General features: G+C 40.2%; 1 protein-coding gene across 4 annotated transcripts in view; it reads right to left on the reverse strand.

The window, feature by feature from the left end:
• Positions 1-22,843, reverse strand: part of slc6a4a (solute carrier family 6 member 4a) — a 56,738-nt gene that overhangs the window by 15,239 nt on the left and 18,656 nt on the right. For all 4 annotated transcript variants that reach the window (XM_051930851.1, XM_028806678.2, XM_051930850.1 and 1 more), the window contains 8 exons: positions 19,561-19,695; positions 18,995-19,217; positions 10,143-10,281; positions 9,788-9,922; positions 8,602-8,705; positions 8,213-8,340; positions 6,686-6,798; positions 6,448-6,579 (listed from right to left, as the gene is read on the reverse strand). In XM_051930851.1, coding sequence (XP_051786811.1) covers positions 6,448-6,579; positions 6,686-6,798; positions 8,213-8,340; positions 8,602-8,705; positions 9,788-9,922; positions 10,143-10,281; positions 18,995-19,217; positions 19,561-19,695 — 1,109 coding nt within the window. The remainder of the gene's footprint in view (positions 1-6,447; positions 6,580-6,685; positions 6,799-8,212; positions 8,341-8,601; positions 8,706-9,787; positions 9,923-10,142; positions 10,282-18,994; positions 19,218-19,560; positions 19,696-22,843) is intronic.

Below are 22,843 nucleotides of genomic sequence, written 5' to 3' on the forward strand. Positions count from 1 at the left end.
CCCACTGTTGTCAGCTAATTAAGCGATGCTACTTTTAAAGCACACTAAAGCTTAACACTAAATCAAAATAAACCTAGAAACATCTTCAGTTCTCCTCCTTCTCATTGCTTTTAAACTTTATGCCACTATTATCCCTCCTTTGGCACTTTCTAGATTTAAGTGTCACTAATCACTTTACTCAAATTAATTTAGTACACTGATCTGTTAAATAAATGCTCTCAGGCTGACCTCAACTCCAAAATGTTTTCATCTTGCCCTATACCATGGATTGCTGGGAGCTGCTTTTGTTTCTGTATGCCTCTTCAGTCTATGTTCTACCTGTAATAAGCCCTTCAGTTTGGCTGAATGGAGAGCTGGGTTCAGCTAATTGTGGAATTGACAAGTGCATGTAAACTGCAAGGTGCTGTCCTCCACACCTGTCGTGTCATTCAGTACAATAACAAGAGATTCACGCTTGCAGATTCTATGGCATTATAGCAAGGACGGCTGGCAGACAACGTGCCTGCCTGAAGCGAGATCCCCGCGTACAGTGGCAAGTGATGAACAATTAAAGACATGCTGACAGGAATCTGATAAGCCTTGTGAATTACTGACACGGCATGAGGTTTGTTGAGCCCACTCGAGTAGTCCAAGGGTGACAAATAAGGAGAATGGCAGGAGCACAAAGGAGAGTACTGTTTGTGCTGTATGTGTTTGGGACAAAAGTGTACAAGATAACAATGTGGTTGCTGTGTTGAAAGAAAACTGTAACTCAATCTAAACTACTCCTGTAATGGATGGCCACAGTTAATTTTTTTTTGTTTTTCATAAGAATTTCAGAGATGCTGAAAAGTGTTTCTTGTTACCGTAGCAGAAGACTCAAGTGCAGCACAGACCCATTTGAACAATTTAGATTACAACAGGCCATTCATCTCAATTCTTGCCAGTCCTATCCACCTAATTCTTCTAAAAAAAAAACCCAATGTTTTAAATGTCCCTGAAGTCCTACAGTCTACAACACTACTTGGTTGCTTATTCCAAGTGTCTATGGTTCTCTGTATGAATAAAAACTTCCTAATCTCTGTGTGAAATTTAACCTTAAGTTTCCAACTGTGCCCTCTGTCTTCTTGAAGAATTCTCGATTCACTGGAATAAGTCCCTTCATAATTTTAAACACTTCAATTATGTCACCTCTTAATCTTCTTTTGCTTAAACTGTAAAGGCTCAGCTCTTTTAATCTTTCCTCATAATTCATCCCCTGTAGCCCTGGAATCAGCCTAGTCGCTCATCTCTGGACCTTTTCTAGCACTACTTTGTCCTGTTTGTAGCCTGGATACCAAAGCTGCACACAGTACTCCAGATGAGGCCTCACCAGTGCATTATAAAGGTTGAGCAGAACCTCCTTGGACTTGTACTCCACACATCAGGGCGCTATATAACCTTATATTCTGTTTGTCTTCTTAATGGCTTTGAACACTGTCTGCAGTTGGACTCTTAAATTCTTCTCATAAGGTGTACTTTCAAGTTTCAGTCCTCCCATTGTGTATTCACACCTCACATTTTCACTTCCTACATGTAATATTTTACATTTACATTTACTTACATTAAATTTCATCTGCCACCCATGTTAGAAATAAGGATACCAAAGAAGCTATTTTTTAAAGCATAACTACACTTGTCCACTCAGTGAAAAGCAGTGTAGTAAAATAAATTGTATTGTGTTGTACTAGTGTAAGTATCGGCTTACTTCACATATAGAACAATTAGAAGAATTCAATGGTATTTGCTTTCATACATACAGTATAATTGGATATCCAGGTACTTTTCCTTGCCCTAAAGCATTTACTTATTACATCAGTCTCATGAAGTGGGGTAGGCAGCGTGAAAGCTGCGTAAAAGTCTATAAACTATAATTGTATAGGAGGTATTTTTGTTTATATTTGTAAGTTAATTGGCTGGATTGCAGCAGAGGTAGAAAACAAAGATGCAATACTATTTTATACTAAACATTTTTTGCACAATTTACTCTAATCATAATTAACAATAGAAACATACTGTCAATACAACTTAAAAAACTAAGATAGCAGTCAAATATGAGCCCATAATAATCTAACGATAAAGCGTTACTCTTTCTGAAATCCGCATTAAACCTCACATCCACCGTACACAAGCCAACAATTACCATCCATTTCAGTGCTTTCTCATTCTTCCTTTTTCTGGTGGAGAATTCTTCCATTTACTTATGCTAAAATAAAGTGGGCATAGCTGATGATATTTGGTGGAAATCGCTCTCAACGGAGTCCACCTCTCTAACATTTACCCCCTTTGTTGTGATAACTATGGATGGCCAGTTATAGATTTTAGTATGACATTGCCCAAGTATCAAATGATTGGGTCATTAGATGCAAAGTGTTTAAATTAATTACAAATATAAAACTGAAAATAACGAGTGCATAAATATTCACTGCCTTGAATAGGACACACCTAAATCATCACTGGTGCAGCCAACTGGTTTTAGATGTCACAGAATTAGTTCAATAGAGATTATCTATCTGGGATTTCAATTGAGTGTAGTCTAAACTGGAAGGTCCAACTTGTGGTGATTTAGCATGGTGGTCTGACCTACACAATGAGAACAAAAGAACAGTCCAAGCAACTCTGTGAAACATGATTGAAAAGTACAAGTCAGGGGTTGGAGACAAGTAAAATCCAAGTCACTGAATATCCTTCAATCATTAAGAAATGGAAAGAGTAGGGCAGAGCTGTAAATCTGGAAAGAGCAGGCTGTCCATAAAAACTGAATGATCATGCAGAACAAGTGAGGAAGGCCATCAGGAGACCTATGAGAACTGCGATGGAGTGACAAGCTACAGTAGGTGTGATTAGAAAGACTGTGCATACAACAGCTGTTGGCCAGGAGCTTCACCAGTCATAGCCTTATGGTAGAGTGGCAAAGAGAAAGCTACTGTTAAAAAAAAAAAAAAAAAAGAAAAAGAAAAAGGCAGATGACATCTCAGCTACAATTTGCAGTCTGTCGTCTGATGAGAACAAAATTGAGCTTTTAGGCCATCAGACCAACTGCTATGCAGTGCACATTATCAAAAACCCAATCCCCACTGTGACACATGGTAGTTATAGCATTATGCTGTGGGGGTGCTTTTCAGCAGCACTTCCTGGTTGGCATGAGAGGGGAAAATGAATGCAGCAAAATACAGAGAACTCCTTGAGAAAAATGTGATGCATTCTGCAAGAAACCCACACCTTGAGAGAAGAGTTGTTTTCCAGCAAAAACAATGACTCCAGACATAAATCCAAAACTACACAGTTTCAATGTGCTAGAGTGACCGAGTCAGTCCAGATCTCAGTCCAACTGAGAATTTGTGGGTGGACTTAATAAAGGCTGATCACTCACAATCCCTGTGCATGTAATGGAGCCTGAGCAGTTTAGGAAAGAAGAAAAGGGCTTGTCTGCTAGAACACGTTCTGCCTGTGTACTTGGAATGCTCACTAATAAAAATATTATAGAAGGCATACATATAATTGGACATCCAGGTACTTTACCTGGCCCTGAAGCATTTACTTATTACATCAGTCTGAGGAAGTGGGGTAGGCATCCTGAAAGTTGCATAAAAGTCTATGGACTACAATTGTATAGAGATATTTCTGTTTTTATTTTGTAAGCTATTTGTTTGGAGCACAGCAGAGGTGGAACACAGAGATGCAATACTATTTTATACTAAACACGTTTTATGTACAATGTATTCAAATCATAATTAAACAATAAAAACATACTGTAAATAAAACTTAAAAAAAAAAATAGCAGTCAAATATGAGCCCACAATAATCTAATGATTATCTGAAATCTGCATTAAGCCTCACTTCCGCTCACTAATAAAGATATTATATTGTCTCAACAATGTCACCTCGGGTCAAAAAAATTCTCCATTATTCTACTGTAAATAAAACATGGAATGAAAATGAATACCTATGTAGACTTTAAGAATAAAAAGTTATTTGCAGTGCATAAAGAGATGAGAGAGGTTAGGAGCAGGCGCTGATAAAGCGCATTGCCGTACCCACCACATGACAAACCCACTCAGGATCCCAGATTAGGACCCGAGTGCAGCCATGCTCAGCATCACACTAGTTCAGATGGAGTGGAACCAGGATGAGGTTTTTTATGGTGGCTGGAGTGCCAATTCTGCCACCAACCCCCAGGTTTTTTCCTGCAGGTTGGAAGGCCTACATGCAGGGCTGGATGCAGATTAACGTCATACCCAGGACAGAGCAACTGTAGGTTAAGGGCTTTGCTCAAAGGCCCAACAGAGCAGAGTCCCTTTTGGCATTGACGGAATTTGAACCAGCAACCTTCTGATTACCAGTGCAGATCCCTAGCCTCAGAGCCACCACTCCAGGTAAAAATACTGGTAAAAATGGCAAGGTCCAGATGTGCAAAGATAATTGCTGGAGTATGTGAATTTCCCCTTTGGATTAATAAAGTATCTATCTAATAGAATACCTGAGCACACAGACTCAAGGCTATCATGGCTGCCAATGGTATACGACTTGAAGGGAGTGAATACTTACACAATCCATTATTTTTTGCTTTATGTTTGTAATTAATTTAGACCACATTGCAGAAATCTGCCTTTACTCTGACATTATTTTTTCTGTTAATCATTGTCAAAAAAGACAAACCCACTGTGATTTAATGTTGTATATTAATAAAATGTGAATACATGTCATAGGCACTGTAGTTATGGTTATTTCATCTACTGGCTTTCTCTTTTCATTTTCCCCAGCTTCTTTTTAGGTTCTTAGCCAGATGTGCTCTTCTTGCTAGCAAATATGAGGCATTATTACTTGTCTGATCCCAGAATTGGACTTGATCTGTCACTTTCCCTATCAAAGCTCATCTAAATGTTTGAATTCGAAGAGGAGAGCTGGATCCTGCTGGACTGTGGGCACCCCAAGGTTTGTTCTTTTCCAAACTTTCTCTTTTGTCTCTAAAACAGTGGCTTTTAGCAAGTGCAATATAACAATTCTCTAATTAACTAACTTCCTTTCTGCTTTAATTAAGAGCTCTGCATGTGATGATCTGTGAAGCACATTGAGGTGCTAAATAATAATAATAATAAAAAAAAAGATTATTATTCATATTTGGGGTTGGTGGAGTAGCCTCATGGACCTTGGTTAGAACCCCCAATCATTGCATTCAGATTCTTGAGCTATTCTGTTTCATGAAAATCATGAAAATTAGGTTATTTGGAGATTCTAAACTGGCACAGGATGAGTGAGCATAGATATGTGCAGGACTATGTCTTCTGATCCTCCATGACACTAAAAAGGAAAATGTGTCTAATGGATTGATGGGTTTTTACATGTACTCATTTACATATCACATGACAACACAACTTCCAAACCTAGTATTTCAGAAGAGGAAGGTTAATCAACTCACTTGGGGTCACACAGGAAGCTGCAGTGAGATTTTAACCTGCTACCGTGTGGCTTGACTCCTAGGCCACATTTTCTACATGCTGCTTGGAGTGCTCTATTAAAGATACTGTACTGCTGCAACAATTTCACTTTGGGTCAAAAAAGTGTCCACTTATCTATATAAAATATAAGGAATGAGAAAAAACGCCTAGGTAGAGATGAAAAACAAAGAGGTATTTGCTGTGCATATAAAGATGAGATTCTGGTACCTATTTTGTCAAAGAGAGGCAGAATATCAAAATAAAAAGACCATTTCAAGTTTTATTTATTTTTTTTATTTTTGCCTGCAATAGTATACAACTTTACTTCTTTTTTTAATTATTGCCTTGCTGTGTAGTCCCTCTTCGGACCCTGCATTTGCATGACTGGGGCAAAGGCAGTGGGTTAGATTTGTTCTGCGGCAGACAAAAATATTTAACCACAGAACAGAGGGGCACAATTTGATGCACAGACCAGAAACTTATTTAAAATGAAAAGAATGTACTCCCTAAAACAGGCCTCGCCAGTTCAGTTCTACTTTGAAGTCCTTGAGTTGATCAGTTTAGTGAAATTTGATCCAAGGAACAGAGCATTCAGCTGAGCGCTGGTGGGTAACAATTTTTTTAGAATTGATGAAAACTTTTGTTCATGTACAGGACTTTTGGATTAATACAGGCAGCTAAGATGAAAACCAACAGGAGGGAGAGAAGCTGCATGCATGCAACACTTTGGGGAGCAAAAAAACACCGCTCTGTGCACATTGTATGAACACACTGGCTAGGAGTTAAAAAATATGTGAAGTGCCACCTGGCACAACATCAGTTTAAGAAGGTTTAAAAATGGTCATACTATCAGGTCATGATAAAGCAATCAGGGATGGCATCCCTTATGATATGATAAGAGCTTCATTTTTTTAAGATGTAAAGCTAACTGGAGGAGCCCACATTGGGCTTTCTCTTGGAACAGCAATCGTCTCTTAACCAAGATACTCACATAAGTAAGTGTGCTGAGGGCTCCCAGAAAGCACACTGTGATAAGGCCCAGGACAAACCATTCCCTGCGCTTGCCTAAGACGTCCGGAAACTCATCCAGTACTGCTGTGATGACACCTTCCAACCCTGCAAACTAAGCACGAGTACAACATTATTATGGCGTTACACCACTGAAACACTGCACTAGCCAATAGCCACTGGGCAGGCAAATTTGAAAGGAAAAGTGTGAAGAGACTTACAGTGCTGTCAAGTCCCAGCGTGATTATCATGAGGAAGAAGATGATCGCAAAAAATGTGGAGGCAGGCATGTTGGCGATGACTTCTGCATAGGTGATGAAGAGTAAACTGGGTCCTGTAAATTACAGACATGTCTAAAAAAAATTATGTAATGGGCAGATATCCATTTCAGTACCAGTGGCATCATTGTAGGTGGTTTCAGGCCTTTAGCCCTTTAATCTCAAGCCCTTCTTCCTCCCATTCTGTGTTCTGATATGTATGGATGACTGTTCAAAAACTCCATGGATACCCCCCCCCCCCCCCAACCCCGCCCCACCCCCGAGGACGACTTTGAATGTGTGAAAACTTCACGGGGAAACCAGTCTTAGACTACATATTGGGCTAACAGCATTATCAGAGGGTAGCAAAACCACCTCCAGTAAGTGCTAAAGCTAGCGATGCCACTGGTCAATACCTCAACATACTCAAGAGTCTTAGGGACCCCCAGAGAATGAGGTACAGGGCAAGCAAAGAGTGTAGAGTTACCACTGCTTTGATATTCTTTGGCAACAGCAGCCTTCCTTGAAGTTTCCAAAGTTTCAGAAGAGACAGAGGCATCCCTTGGCTGGAAGTTGCTAGTTCTTGTTAGAAAATGGATTTGTTTGAATGTAATGGGTTATTACCCCTTCAACTACCTTACTGTAGTTGCTTACTGTAGCAATAACTCACCTCAACCAACACCTTTTCCTCCTTATGTGTTCATGAGCTAAGTTAACAGTCACTGAGTTGTGACCCCTCTTTGCCTAACCCAGCCCTGTCCTGCATTATGTCCCCTTCTAAGTTAACCATTTTAAAAGTAGATCCACTAACCCACAGACCAATAAGTAGATGTACCAGCATTGACACTGCTGCAGATTTCACTGTAATATCACCCAAAATGTAATGTATGTGATAATCCTTTTATAAATGTTCCCTAGCATTCTCAAAAAAAGTCCTGATCTCAATGTTATTTGTTATAATAAAGTACTACTCAAAATTGAATATTTTAAGCAGAATACAGTTCACAACAACCAGAAATATAAAAACCCATATAGTTTTCAAAAAATAAATAAAGGAAATAGAAATAGTGACAGCCCAGGGTCACTCACTTTCTGGGGTGACAGAATGCCATCAGTTAACCTAAAACACGTTTTGTATTTGAAACCCTGAGAAAATCCATGAAGACCCTGGTCCTCAGAACTGTAAGGTAGAAGCACAAACAACTGCACTGCCATGCCAGCCCCTGTTTATCATTATATACTGTAAGCAATTATTGTTTGTGTGCTTTCTCATTAACATAAACTAGAGGAAGACTCTCAGGGTCTTCATGACTTAAAGGATTAGGCTAGGTTATGTGGCCATTCAGGTTATGAAAGTAATCCCATAATTTTAAAGGATGTCTGCAATAGTGTAGGGAAGTCTATACAGCCCTGAAAACAAACATACCCCGACTGCTCTGTTGACATCTGCAGAATGTGCTCAGCCCCCAAAATCTTTGGTATCTGTCTTACCTGTGTCTTTGGCCACATCAGCCACCTCACGCTGCCTCATTTCTGCCATATATCCAAGCACAGTAAAGATGACAAAACCAGACATGAAGCTGGTCAGGCAGTTAACCGAGCTGGTCACCAAGGCATCCCTACAAACCAGACAAGAAGGCTGTTAAAATTTCCAGATACAGAGCAACAACAACAGTCAGAGAATTACTTGGATACTCTGACACAAAGCTGTGGGGCTTGGCAGCCTTGCTGTTCACTGCCGGAGGTTTTGTTCCAGAAATATCAGAACAAAATTGCAACTTGCTGCAGGCACACTTCCCAACACACGTCCAGCCACCTTACACTGTTTCCTGCACCTCTTAGCTGCTTGAATCTTCCCTCCATATTGGCTGATCACTCACTTGTAGCAGTTATTGTGGAAAGGATTGTAGCTGGCAAAGGCTAGCAGGACACCGAACCCCGGCCCGAGGGAGAAAAAGATCTGAGCCGCAGCGTCAATCCACACCTAACAAAAAGGGAAAATAGAAGAAGCAGCCAGTTTATGTGAGACACCGCTACCAGTGTGCAAAGAAAGTGATACCTCACCAGAACGGGGTGTGACTAATAGGGAAAAAGCAGAAATCAACGTGGATGTGTGCCCACCATTAAGGCACGTCTGGGTTATAGATACAGGATTATGTACGTACCCACTGGTCACTTCCACACTAGTCACATATCTGGTTCTAATGTATAGTAGAGCAGCGGGAGACTTCACCTGTTTGTTAAACTGTTACTTCTAACTGACTTCTGTGTCCATTGAGCTCATGTTGATTTATATTTTGAATCACAGGTTCAACAGTGACTCTGAGAGGTGCTATGTGCAATAAAAAAAAAAAGAGTAAATCTCTTAATGCAGAGGCCATAACCAAATACTATTGAGATCAAGAAGCCTCTTGATATTGCGTTGTAAGAAACTGAGAGAGATATTCCTGCCTGCGGTTTCAATCACCCAGTGGTCTGATGTGATGAACAAATACTCTGGCAGCAAAGTCACTGATGGGAGTTACAGGACTATCCCTATAATTATCATGGCACCAGAAAGTGGCAGCACGTATGCTGGATGTCATTTGGACATGCAAGTTAGAACTTCATTATGCTCTGTACATGTCACAATACTACTACTAGGCAGTGAAGAGAGCCATTAAAGTGGTGCATTTATAAGGGGGTCCCCATCAAGTGATCATAATGAGGCCCTGATTGCTCACTTTCCTCCAGCCTGTGTTAATTTGCAAACCTAATGAAGGGTAAAAGTACCACTACTACTGAGTAGGGCCTCTGTAGCCCATGCTAGCCAACACATTTTGGCGGACCATGGGGTAAGAAAAATTGACTGATTGGTTTTAGCAAGTTGCAGTCAAGCTCAAGGCAGAGATGCCTTGAAGTCTTTTATGTTTTTTCATCATGTGTTACTTTATAACTGCTAGGAGCTTTCTTGCCAGCCCTTCCCTCGACTATCTGATAGATCTTTCCTTTTAAATGCCACAGTTTTTGCACCATCCTGACTGTCTCATTGCACTGGCATCAGTAATCTGCAAATTTTCCCCTTACTGTAGTGTCCATCAGCCGGCTCCAGTCAGGTTTCAGGTAGAAGACCACTCCTCTCCAGGCGCCTTTAAGGGTTGCTCCTCGAATAAGCAGCACAAACAACACCACATATGGAAAGGTAGCTGTGACCCAGACTACCTAAAGAAAAAAAAAAAAAAGGACATAGAAAGCTGGGGGTGTGAACAAGGATTACTCAGATGATTGCACAGATTTTTCACTTTAAAGTGGCATTCAAAAGATTTTGCTAGCTTTTTAGCCACTTGAGTGGTAAGTAGAGCAGAAATAGAAACATAAAAAAAACACACTTTTGAATAAACAGACACCAGCGTTTATGTTATTAAGCATTGACTCAACACACCTTGCCTGAGGTCTTGACACCTTTCCAGATGCTGAAATAGACAATCGTGAAGATGAAGAGCAGACACAGAGCCAGCTGCCAACTGATAGCTCCCAGGTCGTGAAGTCCCTGTGAACGATGCACCTGCAGCACATGTCTCCTGCCACCGAGAGAAGAGGAGGAGGAGGAGGTCAGAAAGAGAGAAGCGGGTGGGGAGCTATGCTTTACCTGCTCCCTCTGCTTTGTTCAGGTTATCCCTTTTGTCCTCATTTGACTAATTTGGTGGTACTGTGGCACAGTGGCTTGTACTGTTGACTCACAGATGACGGAGAATAGGCTCAAATACCCACATAGTCACTGCCTGTATGAAGCTGGTAGGTTTTTCCTGAGTTTGTGGGGGACTCTAAACTGGCCTGGTTTATGTGAATGTGGGTGTGTATTTGAGTCTGTACTCCATCTAGAGTTGGTTCTTTATTTGTGTCCAAAGCTGCTAGCATAGGCTTAGGTACCATTCAGTCAACACCCTGGGGTTCCCATAATTGATTTAAGCTTTACTTCAATCCTGTTTGCTCCATCCAGTACTTTTTCCCCATCCCTTTCATTCGATGATGTCATTGTCATTTTTTTTTTATTCTGGAGTACTCTAGGCCATTTGAAAGTTTCAGAGCTGCACAAACATGCAGCTGCTCCATCTCCCTACATACAGAACATACTCGTTCAGTTGGTTGACAATGTACTCTACTATGTAGTGACACTCTGAGGTGAAAGAACCAACTGAGAAGTTAGCAAATAACTGATTGCATATTTGCACACCATTGCAGTCATTTTAAAAAATACATCTTAAAACAGGTTATTGTACATCATGTCTGTAGTGATTTTCCATTAACCACAACACCACCACACCAGTACATTAGTGTAATATATTTAACATCTTTTCCATAGTCATTTTGATAACTAATTATAACATATAGCTGTAAGGATGAAGGTCCGCAAGTGCTATATTTCAGTGGGGTGTTGCACCAATCTCTGTTACCCTTACCCTTACCAGCTGTGTTTTCCTCGATTTGCTGCCCTGTCTTTACACTTGACTTCTGTTTAACATTTGCACCCCTGTCCAAGACTCTGTCCAACTGCGCTTCTGATTTCTATTTGGTTGTGTTGCTAGGAGAGTCCTCCAACTGCACCCACGTACTCACTGCCACAGAGCTCAGGGATCCAAAAATATATAGCCTTCTGTCTGGGAGATATGGCCATAAACATCTGTTGAATTAATAGGCAAGTCTTCTACCTCACTATAAATCTGGTACAGAGACTTGCAGTTGGATGGATGTGCACCAAAGGGAGCAGACATCTTCCTGTCACTTGTGGTTCAGACACAAACTGTTTGGCACACAATTCCCCGCTTACACTCCAACTTGTGGAAATGTTCTCAGCGTCTGTCATGCCATGGGCCTTCTCAGATTCCCACTAGCTAAACAGTGTTGGAACCCTAAGAAACATCTCTGCCTTGCAACCCGCTCCTCCAAACCCAAAACGTCTACTGGTCTCTCATAAAACAGAAAGACTGTGGATTCAGGAGTTTTTGGGTAACAATGCTATGACCATCTCATGAGCTTATTCTAGGAAGTATAAATGAGTAGTGTTTGTTTTTTTTTGGACTGAAAGGTACCCATTGGAACAACGTGTCCGGCGTATTCCCAATTATCAAGCTGTTTTGGCATAGATTGTATTGTTTTGGTATGGCTCACGATGGCTCCTTTAGAACTGCAACAAAACAAGTGAAGATCAGGCATCTAGCTGCAGCAGCAATATCCATATTTAATGTAGTAGTGAAAGAGAGACTAAGGGAAAAGTAGAAGTAACTTTTGCCGATTTGAGAGTGTGACCATGGAAATTTTTTAAATAGAAATGATCTAAGACCCAATGTGGTTCCTCATGAATATACTGTATGTCACTTTATATTATACCATCTGTCCCCCGCGGCTCCGCCCATGTAGTAGTGAAACAGGACAAACTTTAAAAATCAATTAAAAAAAATGCAATTCTGGCCAAGTGGAAGGTAGGTACACTCCAGCGTCAAACACTGGCACTTTATCTGATCGTATTCAGCTCTGAGAGCGTCTCCCGTGTGGGGAGAAAAGCATGTGGCTGTGATATCTCTGGCGATCGGCAGCCACCCTCTAAAACACACATAGTTCTGATATCTCTCTCAAAAACTTCAAAAGTTACTCCTTAACAATCTGTAGAAGATAATGTCTGTTGAACAAACAGGTATTTCTAGCCAAGCGAAGGCAAGGTACGCTCCAACATGTGGCGAGAGGTAGACTGACTACGTTAAGTAGTTCTCTCATGAAAGCGGATAGACCTGTAGACGTTGGATTTTATAAATTTAGTGTGCTCTACTGAAAGCTTTTGACTGGTCAGTATTGAGACTTTTTATTTTGTATTACCTATTTTATTTATTTGGAACTGACCAAAGAATTTAGTTGTGAATTTCGTTTGAGCTCTCCTATAACACTTGAAACTTTTAACTGGTCAGAAGTAAGAATTATTATATATACGTATTTTATTTATTGGAAATACAGTTGTATAATGTTCTATAGCACATTTGCCATGTTCAACTTCTCACACAAAATAAATATTTAAACCAAAATTAACCTTCACATATCACTTAAGGTGTAAAAAGGAGCCTTTAAGCTTGACAGAAATAGCGATATTATATATATGTCTCTCTATTATAAAAAAAAGTCCTGAGACGAGACGTGACTTTTTCAGAGAGATACTTTCACGTCTCGTGAAATGAGACTTTGTGCAAAGAGATTTAACCACGCCCAGGGCCGGAAACAAAAGACAAAGAGTAGATGACAAAGTAGAACGTCATAAAGAATTCAAAAAAGTTGGCGCGATATACATGCAGAGCAGGTTAGAGATAATCCATCCATCCATTTTCCAACCCGCTGAATCCGAACACAGGGTCACGGGGGTCTGCTGGAGCCAATCCCAGCCAACACAGGGCGCAAGGCAGAAAACAAACCCCAGGCAGGGCGCCAACCCACCGCAGGTTAGAGATAATGAAAGTACTAAAATTTGAAAGTCTCAAAAAAATGATAGTAAAGATTGCATTAGCACAAACAAATGGAAATTATTACTTGGTGAAATAACGGAATAGCAAAAAGAGATTGAATACAGTGGAACCTTGGGTCACAACCGTAATTCGTTCCAAAACTCTGGTCGTAACCCGATTTGGTCGTGACCCGAAGTAATTTCCCCCATAGGATTGTATATAAGTACAATTAATCCATTCCAGACCATACGAACTGTATGTAAATACATTTTTTTTAAAGATTTTTAAGCACAAATATAGTTAATTATACCATAGAATGCACAGCGTAATAGTAAACTAAATGTAAAAACATTGAATAACACTGAGAAAACCTTGAACAACAGAGAAAACTAACATTGCAAAAGTTCGCGCTATAGCGCTACGAACCGCTTGCTAAAAAAACTTTTTTTAATGAGTTTTAAGCACAGGGAAAAAAATGAACATTTGAAAAATCCATAATTTAATAAACAACCAATAAAAGTAACATTGCAACAATGCATGCTACGAACCGATCGCTGTAAACAGAAGTGAAGTGGAGGTTAAAATCCAATAGAAAAAAGTCTTCATTAAATACGAGGTTAAAACAATGCTCGAATCAGTCTCTTTAAAAACAAGCCCGGCCAGTACGCACATTGCTCGTGTCTCTCTCTCTGTCTCTCTCTCTCTCTCTCTCTCTCTCTCGCGTGTGTGTGTGTGTGTGTCTCTCTCTCTCTCTCTCGCTCACTGCACAGGGAATGCACAGGGAGAGACTGAACACGTGCGGAAATCATCGGCGCGCACAAACCGAAAGGGAAACTGGCTTGTTCGTATACCGAGTGTGCGGTCGTGAACAGATGCAAAAGTTTGGCGAACTTTTTGGTCGTAACCCAATTTGTACATGTTCAGAGACGTTCGTGAACCGAGGTTCCACTGTATATTGTTTGGATTTAAAACTTTAAGTTGGAGACTTGTAGATCATCTAATTCGTGTTGCCATCGAGGAAAAGTAGTGTTTCTTCCCAATGAGAGGCGTGTCCGCGAGAATTAAAAGATTATTTGTTTGGTGAAAGTGAAATCCACATACGTGAGCAGCAGAGACGTGAAGTGCAGGCCAGGGGGTGAAGTCCCCTAGTATATATATATATATATATATAATAGTCTTCATTATTACACATAACAAACCACAGTAAGAAATTAAAAAGGGAAAACCTCAGAAAATTTAATTCTCTGCTCAGAGAATTTATTCTCGAATGGTGAAGGTCCGTTTTCTAATTTGGACTAAAAGCGAAAACATTTCTTACTAAATTAGCACCATTAATACTGGAAACATTAACAGCATTTTACTAGAATGTTCTCTAGATTCTATGTCATATACCAATCAAAAAAGACCTACTTGAGTGTGTATGCATCTACAGACCAATCTCTCTTCTCAATAACAATATTAAGATCCTTGTTAAAGTTTTAACTAACAGAATAGAGAAAGTGCTCTCATCAGTGTATCTAGATCAAACCAGGCTCATCAGACGTAGACATTTATTATCAAACGAACATGTAAAATATTCCCTTAAAGTATCAGAGTCTCCAGAGATTCTACTCTTTCTTGATACAGGAAAAGCTTTTGATAAAGTCAACTGGGGTTATCCGTTTACTGCATTACACAAATTTTAGTTCTGCTGTAATATATGTACGTGGATAACATTACTCTATTCCTGAGACTTCAATTCATATAAATCAGGGGTTTGGAGAGCTGCAGTGGCTGCAGGCTTTTATTCTGACCCTTTTGCTAATTAGTGACCACTTTTCACAGCTATTTAACTTCTTTTCCTTTCATTTTAATAGCCACGTTTTTAAGGATTCAGTCCTCTGAATTGATTCTTTTCTTCATTAAATGGCAACAAAATAGAAATGAGATGTGAAACGAGCCAACAGATGTGATCAGCTCAATTGGGGCTTCAGACTCCAACCAATTTCACTCCAACCAGTTTCTTAATTAGAAGCAGTTGTTTATTAAACCAGTTATTTAATTCCATGGCTTGTTGCTGCCACAGCAGACATTTCCAAAACTGTTGATTGTTGGTTATTCCAAGAACACTGTCAAAATGTTTTGGTGACCTGGGCAGATCTTCCTTACTAAGACCTTCACCTTTATTTTCAGATACTGCGTGATGGGCACAGGGAGCTGGTCATGTTTTGGCTCATTTTGTATCTCATTGTTGTTTGGCTGCTAATTAAGGAAAACAAACTAAGGGGTCTGAGTCAAATTAATTGAAATTGAGGCAAAAGATGTTAACAGCAGAAACTCGCCACTAATTAGGATGATGGTTAGAATGAAAACCTGCATTGGATAGGAGCTGGACACTCCTGATATTAATAATTAAATTTTTGACTATTTTAAATTAGAACACGGAACCAGACAGGGATACTCAATATCTCCATTGCTTTTTGAAATAGCAATTTAAGTCTTAGCTATTTATTCTTGAATGCAATGCAGTATAGAAGGGATCATAAGGAAAGGCCCTAAACAAAAGTATAAGTTTGATATTTTTCAAATCAAACTTAATTTATCACAATTATAGAATATATAGCATAAAACTGCATTCTAATATAAAACATTATTTATGAATTAAAAAAAAATATGTACCCTTTTCTTGCACTTTACATTGGAGGTGATGTGGCAGGGATCCAAATGTAAAAACAAAATCCTTACACTTACAAAAAAATAATTTTTTTCAACCAAGAATGCTATTGATCCATGTCATGTGATTGAACAAATACTGCAAAACAGCATATCCATGTTGTTTTCAAAAGGAAAAAAAAAGCAAAACATTTTTGTGAGATTCAATCAAGGAGACAGGCTGTATGCATCACTTTGATGATCATTTAACTTTGCAGCAAACCATCTCCAGTGGTGTTTCAATTTGAAAAGTTGTTTCTAGGCACTGATACAATTGACTTGTGTTTAGTAGACAACTAGGCAATAAGAACTGGAAAAAAAAAGTCACACTTACAATCACTTAGCATAATATACACAATCACATCAATTTTCTAAGCCTGCTTAATCCTGAGAAGGGTCATGGAGGCTTCAGCCTATCCCAGCAAGCACAGGGCACAAGGCTACTGCAAGACAAACAAACACACTTACACCCAGGCCAATTTAGCATCGCAAATTCCCCCAATCTGCATGTCTTTGGATATACGCAGACACCAGAAGAACATGCAAACTCCATACAGGGAGTATGCCACCGATTCCCATGCCGCCCCAGCATGCTATAAAATTCAATAATAGTTTTGTGGCACTTCAGTCTATTTTGTATTGGTTTGGCTTTATCACATAATCTGCCTTTTTTCATTTTCTCAATATTTTTTTTAATGTGCATGCACATGACATGTCACAGTAAGTGCACAATGCTGTGTATTGATTGGCACTGTGAACTTAGTGTTGACATGCAGATGGCCTTGGTTCTTACAAATATCTGAAGCTTTTATAAAAAATGCTGTGAACTGTAATCAGTTCAGGTCTGATTTATTGTCATGTGTACTAAATGCAATGAGACTCCTATGTGCATCCTTCACCATGACTCACTACACTGCCACTTGGCAGGAACCTTGCTTGGCAGGCTATGTAAAGTAACAACACAGAATGAAAAGCGGCACCATTTAGGGAAAAAAAATCATATAATTTAAGTGTATGTCTATCAATAAACCACAGTGTCTGTATGTGATGCAGTTGTGTGTGTCAGCATCGTCTATATAAAGAATACGATTTGATTTTTGTACACATTACAGGAAATTATTATGAACACCTGTACACCTGTTTATTTTTGCAATTATCTATAATCAGCCAATAATGTGGCAGCAGTGCAGTGCATAAAATCCGGCAGATACAGGTCAGGAGCTTCAGTTAATGTTCACATTTACAACCAGAATGAGGCAAAAAATGTGATCTTAGTGATTTTGATTGTTATTGCCAAATGGGCTTGTTTAAGTATTTCTGTAATTCCTCATCTCCCAGGATTTTCACATATAGCAGTCTCTATGATTTATCCAGAATTGTACAAAAGACAAAAACACATCTAGTGAGCGGCGGTTTGGGGGATAAAAACATCTTGTTGGTGAGAGTGGTCTGAGAAGAATGGCAGGCCTGGTTCATATTGACAGAATGGCTACAGTAGCTCAGATAACTGCTGTGTACAACAGTGGTAAGTAGAAAAGCATCTCAGAATGCATAACACATCGAACCTTGAAACGGGTGGGCTACAACAGCAAAAAACCATGTTGGGATTCCTATCGTGTCAGCCAAGAACATAAAGCGGAGTCTGCAGTGGGCACAGGCTCAACAAAACTGGACAAATGAAGACTGCAAAAATGTAGCCTGGTCTGATAAATCTCAGTTTAGGCTGGTGGTAGTGATGGAGCGGGAATGTGTTCTTGGCACATTTTGGATCTGTTAATACCAATAAATCATTTCTTGAGTGTTAATGACTATTTGAGTATTGTTGTTGACCATGTCCTTCCTTTCATGGCCATAATTTACCCATCTTCTAATGGCTACTTCCAGCACAATAATGCACCATATCACAAAGAAAAAGTCATCGCAAACTGGCTTCATGAACTTGAGAATGAGTTCAGTGTCCTTCAGTAGCCTTCCAAGTCACCAGATCTGAAACCATTAGAACATCTTCTGGGTGTGGCAGAACAAGATAGTTGCAGAATGAATGTGCAGCTGAGAAATGTGCAGAAATTGCGTGATGCAATTACTAAATCTCAAAGGAATTTTTCCAACATCTTGTGGAATCTATGCCACAAAGAATTAAGACTGGTTTGAAAGCAAAAGGAAGTCCACCCAGTATTAGTATAGTGTTCCTAATAATTTTCCCAGTGAGTGTACAAGTTGAAAGCTTTTATTTTAAGTAAATAACTAGCATGGTAACAGCCATCGGTCCATCTAGTTCCTGCATGCACCAATCCATTATGGCCTGTCCTGTTAGATTTCAGCACAAGGCAGGAACCAGCCCTGAAAAAGATACTAACCTATCATGGGACACATTGGTCTCTGTTATGTATTGCCATTTAAGGTTAATCATGTTTTTGGACTATGGAATGGGATGCTAGTCCATAAAAACGCACACCTGCACATCAATACCAGGACAAAAAAACAGCTAGCTTCTCCAGTGTACTTTAACATACGGAAGGGAAAAACTATGAAAATAAAGAGAACATGCAAACTGCATACACAGGGTGACCTGGTGCATGGGCGTCATAGTGGGGGGAGAAAGGGTAATGATTACCCACGGCCTGCTGGGGGAGGAAGGCCCTTGAAGCCTGGAATGAAGTTTGTTTTCGAGAGGAAGAGGCCCACAGATACTGCTTATGTATAGGGCCCAGAGTTCTGTGCTGCATCCCTGCCTGATGATTAATCTAACCCAAGGCCTGGGAGGTGTGAGGAAGCAGTGTGCTACCTGGAAGAGCAAAACACAACAGCAGCATTGTGCTACCTGGAAGAACAAAAGTAAAGATTGATACATAACAAAGCACTGCACATGTAAATGAACAAATAAACAATAAAATGACTCTCCACCGTAACTCAGGTTGTGCCAGTGGGGCAAACACAGCTCAGCTTTTTCTCAACACCAGTAACACAGTAACTCTTAGCTTCTATTTGACAGGCAGGGCAGTCATTATAGCTTCCTCTATCACACTGTGAGGACTCTGCCTTCTTTATGCCCCGTGAATGCGAGTGTCCCTTTGAACGCCAGGGTAAACTAGTGCAGGCAGCACTTACGTGCACTTACGTATAGAACTCCTCTGCAGGGGATGTAGAGTGATTCGTCCAGTTCATGTTGCCTGGGCTCAAGAAGTAGTTGGTGCAGTTGAGTGTGTTCCATGGGTTGTTGCAACTGACCCATGGCAGCTGGGAGCTAAAGGACGACAAGAAGTAGTAAAGAGCCCACGCCATGATGGTGTTGTAGTAGAAGGCAACGTAGAGAGCAATGATGCAGATGGCAAAGCCGATTCCTAGTAAAGAGAAATGCTGAAGATGAGCTTAACTTCCAAGGGGGCATCCAAAGTACAGCAAGAAATATAAACAACACCTACTAAACGCCACTCCAATTAGTCTTTATTTTATTTAGTACCTTTCATGCTGAGTGCTTTGTAATGCAAGCAAAACAATAAACTAGTTTGAAGTAGCTGCTACATTACTACCCCCTTGTATTTCTCAAAATAATAGCTTTTTCTGCTTTTGATCTTTATAAAGTTTTACATTTAATTAAATTTAAAAAGAACATAATGAATGAGCAAAGTGTGAATCCAACAGTGGAGATCATTGGCAACTGATGGATTAATCATAATAGCCTACCTTTAAATATAGGGCAGATGTTCTTCCAGATGGAGATGCAGCCACTGCGATGGTACTGGCCCAGAGCAAGCTCCATATAGAACAAGGGGACTCCACCAAAGAGTGCCATCAATGTGTAGGGCAGCAGAAAGGCGCCTGCAAGGAAGAACATACAATAGAACTACAATAGCCATACTAAGTCACCATATAACCAGTAAACTGTTTTTTTTTTTGCTGGAAATTAAATCTTTTCAGGTACAAGTCAACTACTTTCCCCAAGTTTAACACGTGATTCAAGGGCTGCAAGTATCAGCTGGCTGATTGCCAATGACAGTATTCAGCCCTTCTGCTCTTCTGGGTGCTAGAACCTCATGATATAAGGACACATTTAACCTTCTTTTGAAGGCAAATGACATGGCGGAGTCCTGTTCTCAGACCTGTCTTTTTCCTCATTTCAGTTTTTAAGGATCTTACATACCCACACCCCCAATGTAATCCCCTTCTAACTGATCACCAAGCTCTTTGTTCTGGGTCTCAGTACTTCTCTGTGCAACTGGATCTTGGACTATCCAACTGGCAGACTCCAGTACATATGCACTGGCAGACACACCACCTCCATGCTGATCCTGAATACTGGTACTCCCCAGGACAGTGTACTAAGCCCCCTGCTGTACTCCCTGTTCAGCCATGACCATATGGCCAGATATATCTCCAGTACATTCATGAAGTTTACAGATATTCTACCATTATAGGCTTGATCACAGGTAATGATGAGGCGGCCCAGTGACAGGAGATTAGGCTTCTGTCTGAGTGGTGTCAGGACAGTAATATCTCTCTGAATGTCAGCAAGATTAAGGAGATGACCATTGATTTCATGAGGCAGGACATAATCACAACCTCATTTTAAATTCCAGGGGGTTACCATCACCAATGGTCTTAGGTGGACAAAACACACTACAGGGGCACCAAAAGACCCATCAGCAACTTTACTTTCTCAGACGTCTGAGGAAGGCCCAAATATATCCAGCAGCCCTCATCCACTTTTATAAATGTACTGTAGAGTCCATCCTGACAGCCTGGATGGTGCACTGGAATGGCAGCAATTCAGCTAAGGCATTGCAGAGGGTGGTGAAAATAGCGTAGATCATATTTGGCACAGATACCATCTGTGCAGGACATATTTGCTAAGCACGGTTAGGGAAATTCAAAATGAATTATAAAGGACCCCACTCACCCTGCACCCCTTTCCATTAAGTAGATGCTATAGAACTATTAAGACCTGTATTTTTTGATTTAAGTTTCTACCTGCATGTAATAAGGTCGCTCAACTGTCATAATTTGCTCACTTGACTACACATAAGTGTCACATCTTCTGTGATTCTTGTGTATGTAATATCCATCCATCCAATGTCCAACCCGCTGAATCCGAACACAGGGTCACGGGGGTCTGCTGGAGCCAATCCCAGCCAACAAAGGGCACAAGGCAGGAACCAATCCCGGGCAGGGTGCCAACCCACTGCAGGTATGTAATATTATGCTTATTATTTACTGGTATTGATATTAACATTAGATTTAAGTCTGAGCTTTTTCTCTTCCTGATGTTTTATGTTGATTATTGTGTCTGCAAGGAACATTACACAAGTAAGAATTTCACTGTACACTGCACATATCAGCAGCCATAAAACATGCACTTCAGAACAGATCATCCACCTGAACGTAAGCATGTTTGGGCCTGGCCAGTACCTGGAAGGGAGACCATCTAGGAAAAGCTTTGGTTGCTGCTGGAAGAGGTGTTGGTGAGGTCAGCAGGGGAAGATTACATTGTGGTCTGTGTATGGATTGCAATGCCCCTATGTGGGTGGAAGCTACACATTGGTGGTGGTTGAAGTGATTCCTGTCTGTCGGTGTAAGGTGCTTCAAGTAGTGAGAAAAGTGCTATACAAATGTAATTATTATTATTATTATTATTAATACCTGTGACAATAAAAAGACCTTGATGTTGAATACAGCTTAAGTCCTTTCACACCAGTGTAGATAGAGTGTAAGAGAAAAATATAGCCACCAAAATAAACCAGGGGGGGGGGGGGGGTGGATTTGGCAAGCGCCATGAAACTAAGTTTTAGAAATCAAAAAGCACCTGCTCCAAGGTAGTGTGTGCCCCTGCAAATGTACCTAACTCACCATGGGCACTGTTCACTCCATCTTTAACGTTACTGTAAGCAGGTATTGTCATTATTAAAAACTGATTATTGTTAGAGCTGTAGCTTGTCACCATGGGATTCTGCTTTTATTACAGTTCTCAATTATTATTAGAGTTATGGCACCACCAAACAGCAGGTTCACTTTTTCTTTTCTGTTTACCTGTGCTGTTATGTCTATTTCACCATTCTGATGGAGCATTTGGTACCTGTAAACTTCAGGGTAAGAGGGTTGATGTCTCTTGATGGTCCTTTGGTGAGATTGTTTTAGTTGAGTATTGCATGTTATTATGCATATGTGTTTTGATGCCACTAGAAGACTTTGAAAAGGGATACAAAAAAAAAAAAAAAACGAAAAGTCCAAAATATAACCTTTGGAACACATCAGTATTAGAGGAAAGAGGCAGCTGTGGTATTGAATGGAGGATTAAAACCAACTGAAATCTGTCAGATCACCAACTGGGAGGTCAGTTATTGGGAGAGGTGGTCACCTTGTACACCAAGCCTGGCAGAGTACTGGAGCAGCTTGAGAGAAGTATGAACTGCTGGTGAATGGGCACTCCTGACATTAACATGGTGACCTTCATAAGGCTCTACTGTATTTGTCGCAAAAGCTTTGCGGGCTCATATCACATTCCATTTGTTGCTACAGTTATTTTAAACGGGACTCTGTTTTGTCTGTGTTAATCTGTAGTTTATATTTATGGAGTAAAGAATGTGTAATGTGATAAAAGCAAAGATTTTATCATGTTTTAAATTTGACATTGAGTCTTGGTGGGGGTGGGTGGGGTGGAGTTAACTGGGTGAGAGGGTGTTGACAAAATTTTATTTTACATGTTTCACAATAGCAGAGTTTCTTTTATTGCATTCTTTGCTGATAATAACGTAAGTGGATTTTGGTAAGGGGTGGGGAGAGCTTGGAATGAAATAAAATTATAGTTTTGATTCTCATTTCAGACTTTACCTTGTCCTAAATAGGTTGGTGAGGTGTAGCAGATCAGTCGATGAGACTTGTCACAGTGTGGCACATTGAAGTAGTGGGCAGCTACACTGCCCTAGGACCCTGGCTACTTTCCTGCCTGGGGGATTTTCATTCTTTATGTATG

The sequence above is a fragment of the Erpetoichthys calabaricus genome, chromosome 8, assembly GCF_900747795.2.
Source record: "Erpetoichthys calabaricus chromosome 8, fErpCal1.3, whole genome shotgun sequence".
In the NCBI taxonomy this organism is placed as follows: Eukaryota; Metazoa; Chordata; class Cladistia; order Polypteriformes; family Polypteridae; genus Erpetoichthys; species Erpetoichthys calabaricus.